At 41.0% G+C, this 6408-nt stretch overlaps 1 protein-coding gene across 1 annotated transcript; it reads right to left on the bottom strand.

Annotated features, from left to right (window-relative positions):
- Window positions 1-2958: 2958 nt before the first annotated feature.
- On the bottom strand, window positions 2959-5415 carry LOC143317443 (cerebellin-2-like). The gene is made up of 3 exons (XM_076725599.1): window positions 5193-5415; window positions 4949-5080; window positions 2959-3251 (listed from the first exon to the last, which is right to left on the bottom strand). The coding sequence occupies exons 1-3, from the start codon at window positions 5413-5415 to the stop codon at window positions 2959-2961; spliced, it is 648 nt and encodes a 215-aa protein (XP_076581714.1).
- Window positions 5416-6408: the final 993 nt, after the last annotated feature.

The following is a 6408-nucleotide window of genomic DNA, read 5'->3' as shown; positions in this document are numbered from 1 at the left end:
TGACGCACCGCAGACGCACCGCAGCATGCTTCAGAACATTTCTGTCTTTATGTATTTACAGAATCTCACATCACAGAGTCTTTTCTATATTTGCTTTATTTACTCGATGGGTTGAAGATCATGCGCAGTATTTTTACATGAACCTAGAAGGAACACCGGCTGGTGCTTCTGTTTTGGTGTTTTCCGTTACATTTATGCAAATATCTTGTGCAATATTACTGTTTTTTTCTACTATGCAAAACACTGTATTTTGTTATCCATATCTTACCTGTGCAATTCAAATTTTTCCATTGTTCACAAGGCAATATTATATATATCTTTTTCCACATCTCCTTTTAGTTTTTAATGTCTGTAACAACTTAATTTTCCCAGCATAGAATCAATAAAGTTTTATCTAACTTATATATATTTTCTTGCATTATTATCCACAGAAGCCTGACAGTTTTACACAAACACAAGAGAGAACTTCCTCATTTGAGAAATAGGACTGGAGTCAGCAAACACATCCGTACACTAATTTACTGTTGCTTATCATAGACGTGGTATTAAGCGGAAGGGAAGTTTGCAGTGTTTTAATTGGCTGTCCGTCTCTTAGGGTTAAAGCGATTGGTTGCGATCAGACGTTCACAAGACAAGAGGTTGTATAAGAAGGGAGAAATGTTTCAGGACTCTTGCAGTGCAGAGGCCGACTGATGTGAGCAGGTGAGAAAACTTCCTCATCACTAGCACAAATGAATTGTTTTAATAAATTATTGGAATGATTTTTTTTCCTTTTTATAGCTTAACTAATCGGCTCACATCGTGACTGTTTCTGTCTTTCTACTGAAATGAAAGTCAGAAACACAAACGCAAGTAGCAAAAGCCAAAGTCTGTGTATGAAATAATGAAATGCATCATTCACAAGCGTTTCATTTTGCACGTGGTGGCTGTTAATTATACACAGCATTTGACTAATTACTTTATGGTGTGTTTCTATTGACATGTTAACATGCTCAAAAGCTCTCATTGTGTGTCTCACTCCAGGCAAGATGAACGTCGTTCTCCTGATCACCGTCATGTTCGCTCTCGCTCTCGCTAATGAGTACACCCCACATCCTTGTCAGATTAACAATCACTTCAATGCTTACAGCACGTTTGTTTCGAGACACGTCCTTCAGGAGTCCTTTCGCAGAGGATTCAGGTGTGACTGGAGAAGGTGAGTGAAGGTTAAGGCGGTTCATTGTGAAATGGCCACCAATTAGATGGAGGTAATAGCATTATGGGAAGGTGTGCTTTTACAGCGTTTGTGAAATTCTGTCAACTGTATCAGCTGAACAACCCATCCTCACCAGGAAAGCAAACTGTTTCTGTTTCACAACATTAATGATGTGAGGACGAAGGTTCGGTACCATGAAGGTCCGTCTTCGTCGTATCAGCCTGTTGCTGGTACTCTCTGATGGTGATGTCGTTGTGAGCGTGATTGGCAGTCCAGCATTTCATATTGAATTCAGACCGTTTTCACTGTTTAACTTAATCATCGTGGTCAACTGTGCACTGAAACATTGATCTCATTATGCAGGTACTTGCGTAAGTACGGACTGTGCAACAGAGTTCATCAGTCCTTCATCGAGAAGAGGGATCAGATTCGTGCTGTGCAGACCTGTAATGGCTGCGGTCGGGTGTACGGAGGCAACTTATGCATCAGTGACTCGGCCATGGTGGTATATGACGTCACACTCCGCAAGAAATGGAAGTGCAAAGTTAAAAGAGTGGTGAAAAGGGTCAAATTTGTGATTGTGGCTTGTGATAAAATCAAACACCAGTGCCTCCCAGTGCATTTTCAGGGATCCACCAACCAAAGGCCAAACAGACACGCCTGTCCCTGCAGACCTCATGCTTAGAATAGACCAAGTGTTTTAGGGTCAGCAGATGTTGGATTCCAGTTGTCAGGCTCATTATTGGCCTGACATCAAAGACCTCTGTCATGCTTAGCTAAATGAAGCCAAACAGCACAATTTGTGGTGATGAATGTCAAAGTTAACCAAACAGTTCTGTTTCCTGAACCTTAACTGCCAAATCACCTCAGGGTTAATAGGTCAGTTGTCTGTATTAAACTGTTACCTATCCCTTTCCAGTGTTAGTCAGATTCAGGCAATTGTGTATAATCCTCTTATGGTCAAGCTAATCCCCCCTTACATATACTTTCTCCATTGCTGAGAAATTTTGTGAAGCTGCATTAAAATCCTGTTTGCTTTGCTTTGCATGAAATCAAATAAATGCCTTCAATCAATATATCAGTGTTGTTGCCATTGAGTCAAAGGTTTCTGTTGACTTTTAACAATTTTTTAACGGACTATATGTTAATGTCAGAAAATTGCAAAACTCACTGATGAATGCTGTCGTGCATTCAGTGTGTAAAGACCAAACTGCCTTCCCCAGAAGTTCGAGGAGACTGAGCAGAGCTTGAAAAAGGATTGTGAAATTCCCACCCACAGTACAACTCACTGCACCCGCGTTCGTCTTAGGTCGATTCAGTGGCTGTTCCAGTGTAGAATTAAGTTAGTTGAGTTTCAGAGTTCTTTATGCTGTATTTAATGCAAATAATGCATCATTTCCAGTGTGCATTTTACACATTGGGAAATTTAAATTGTTCCATAAACGTAAACCACAGAGCCTATTTATCACTTTTGCTGGAAAAAGAAACATGAAAAAGTTCAAAAGTCTACACAAGTACAATAAATGTTTTTGTTGTGAGCTCAAATTATTGTTTTTGAGAAGAAAAACAAGAGAATGTAAGAGCTGCATAAAAGTCTTTAATCTATGAAAAGTTACAACTTGTTTGCAGCCAAATTTTACTGTATGTGAGTTCACTTTTTAACCTGCCGCAGAACAGCTGCAATAACTGAAATGTACTGTAGATTTTCACGCACAGACAAACTAGTAGAAAGTCATTTGAAATACAATGGTACTGATCATATGTTAAGTCAAGGTTGAGAAAGATTGCAGCAGAAAACCGCTGAAGGTGGTAACTAAATCGTTTCCCCAAACGTGCGTATTTGCCTCCAAGCTCACGCGCACCTGGTCCCCCTGCTGCAGCTGCAAGAACACCGCATTGCCTCCATTATCAGCTCCATCATTCAGTGTGCGGTGATCGTACGTCATCACCACCACCTGGTTGTTCTTCATGAGGGATAGACTCGCAGCGTGATGTCCTCCAGCGTGATGAAACAAGGTGAAGTAGTAAATGCCTGCGACAGGAGCCGTGAAGATACCTGCGGGAACAACATGTTATTCCGACAACTGGCACAGCTTTGTGGAAGTCCTTGAATCCGTCTTGAGGGTGGATGACATTGAAAGTGCTCTCTTCATAACAACATACTACAGCAGTTAAATCTGTACATTTACCACATGTTCAAATGCAAATTCTCGCTAATTAGCTCTAGACAGGAAGGATAGCTGAGCCTCACGGCGATCGCTTCGTGGGTTTGGTTGATGATGAGGAATCAAGGTTATTACAATTCATCCTCTGGGGACTATGAATGTCTGAACCGTATTTCACAGCAATCTATCCAATAGCTGTCCAGGTCAATGAAGGACTACAATGTCAACCTCGTGCCAGCGAAGGAGGAAACGTCCAAGTATGACAAAAGTCAACAGTATGAGACACCATGTGTAGAAAAGGCCCCAAAGTCGCCAGTTTATTGTATTGACTACTGTTGATGTGCCGTTAATTCCATATTTGTTAGTGTTCAGTCCTAATTTTATTGGCGAGCAAGCTCATGGGTTGGTTGTGAGTGACGTCACACAGCAGAAAAAGTGAGCGCGTGAGCTGCAGTTGTGCAGGACCCTGACTTCAGTGTGAGTCGCGTGTGCGTGAATGACGAGTGAGTACAGCCATCGTATCACCTGTGTTATGTTTCCGCGTTGATGTGGTTGTGCATAACCTATACTGGCTGATGCAGACGACAGTTCAGAGCTAAATCACTTTAATTACCCTCGATGTCCATACCTGCTAGATAGCCACCTAGCTCACTTGTTCCTGCACTAAATACGTCTTGTTTATTTACAATCATACTTGTATGTTCATTATCTGGTTCAAGTACAGTTTAGGGGGTGTTGTCGCTGCACTAAAAGGCAGCGTAACTAGTTTAAAGTGGCGTTTATCGCCGAGGCGTAACGCTAATTGTCACCGGAAGTAGCAGTAGAAAGTTGGACTTTCACAATAAGAGCATCATGCCGGTTCGGTCACCGGAAGCGATATATGCAAATGATGGTGACTTGACAAAGTGAGACAAATCTGTGTGCTGAGTGTTTGTTTATTATCTACCTCATTTGATTGTTGTCTGTTCATATTAGACTGGTGCTGTGCTATGGGTTGAGTTAATTCATAGATATGTTTATTTATCCTTCACTAAGTTGTATTTGTTATTCTTTCTTGTAGAAAACACACACACACACACACACACACACACACCCCTACCCACCCAAGGTTTGTACCCTGTATGTGATGCTCCACAAGAAAAGTAAAGAGAAGAAGGGAATACCACATCCACCTCTCAGTTCTTAATCTGTATATACTCTGAACAGCCTTTAGCGCTCTGGCCGGCACTCCCGGTGTGAACCTGCGATAAAACCCTGAGCCAGCCCCTACCAGACAGAAGAGAGTTCTCTCCACTACACCATGGATATCTGGACCAAATTCAATGTCAGTCCATGTTGTAGATTTTAAAACGTTGGACAGGATAGGTGAAAACTTTCACCAGCTGGTGGCGCAAGTCAGATAATCACAGAATTCCTCTCACGGTTGTTGAGATATTTCAGTCTGGACCAAAATGTTGGACTGACCAACCTACTCTACCAATGCATAGAGTATGTGCGACAGTCTAACATGGTCTGCATTGCTACAAATGTTTTACTTATTTATAGGAAGATAAAAAAATGACAATATATGTCATGCTCCTGAGCTTACCTGTGACTTGACTGTAGGCATTGCCAATGTTTGTTATCACTGTTCTGTAGATTACAGTTGTGTCCTTGCTGAAGGGTCCGATGGGAGTATTTCCTCCTCCAGTAGCTGCACTGAATACTACAGTAGTTTCTTCTGTAAAAGGTAAAACATTACAGTCAAATTACTCTGTAAATGTATTTCCACACTGTTCTGTGTGGTTTATTTCATCACTTGACTGAAGTCTTTAAATCACTCAGAGTCGTACCTTTGTTCTTCAGTTCACGAATCTGGATTTCACTGTCCTTCAGCCTGTTTTCCACGACTCCCAGTTTTTCTCTCAGGACACCAACCTCCTTCAGGACATCACACATATCAGGATAGCATGACTGAGTTTCATTATTTTTTTCTTCTTCAAGATTTCCGTAATCATCTTTGGCCATAATCAGGCCGCAGAACAGCGACAAAACCAACAAAATGCTGAAATTCATCTTCGGGTTGATTCAGCGTCGCTCAGTCGCCTAAACTCTGAGTGATGTGATCCCTCTGGCTCCTTTTATGTTGTTTAAAGAATGTTAATTTTTAACATCTCCTTTGAAACAAGGCTTATGCAATGAGAACGTTGGAATAACTACATTTAGTGGCACTAAGTTAACCTTTGGTATCTTGAAGAGAAATGTAAACAAAAATATTTCCCAACTTTTCACTGATTTTACAGTGACTTTGCAAAGATTCATGTGTTTCAGGGAGTATTACAGCAAAACAACCCACTACAACTACTTTATCTCTACATGTGGTGCTTGTTTTATGTTAAAAATCTTTCAGAACCTGGTCTGTGAGAAGCTCCATGTTCCTCAGAAGAGGGAAGAGGGACACAATGACTGATGATTGAATGATGTCGCTAAGATGTCTGTCCAGGTGTCTCCCATTAGTGTCCTCTGCAGCTGCTTTATCATTAGTTCTATTATAGTTTAGTGAAATCTTGTTCCCATCGGCTTTTCTCTTAAATGTTCTGCACTGCCTTTCACTGATCTGTAAAGGTCCGGTATGTGGGATAGCAGCATCATTACAACAAACTGAACATCCCTCACCTCATGCTTCCCTACGGTGGCCGCAAAACATGCAAAAGGCCCTCTTTAGTATCTCTAGAACTCTTCTAGACTTTGTCCATTCTGTACAAACATTTTGGTGCAACATGACGGATTCCATGGACGGGGACCTGTTCACTCTCAGGTAAAAAAAACACAGCCAATCTTATTTTTAGGTAATTATAACCCTAACCCTAACCTAACGAAAGCATACTTGGATATTAAGTATTTTAATGTTTATATGCTGTTTTAGAATGTTTTTAATGCATTATGTAAACCGGAGCACTGCATCACTGCTCCGGTTTTGTAACTCATACTGGAAATGATGCGAACACATTGGATGCATGAAGGAATTTTATTGGTTTAATCAAAAGATAGCAAGCCACATAGTCTACA

Source organism: Chaetodon auriga, chromosome 24 (assembly GCF_051107435.1).
Source record: "Chaetodon auriga isolate fChaAug3 chromosome 24, fChaAug3.hap1, whole genome shotgun sequence".
Lineage (NCBI taxonomy): Eukaryota > Metazoa > Chordata > Actinopteri > Chaetodontiformes > Chaetodontidae > Chaetodon > Chaetodon auriga.
Note: the sequence above shows the minus strand (reverse complement) of the source record. Positions and strands in the feature narration are given on the sequence as shown.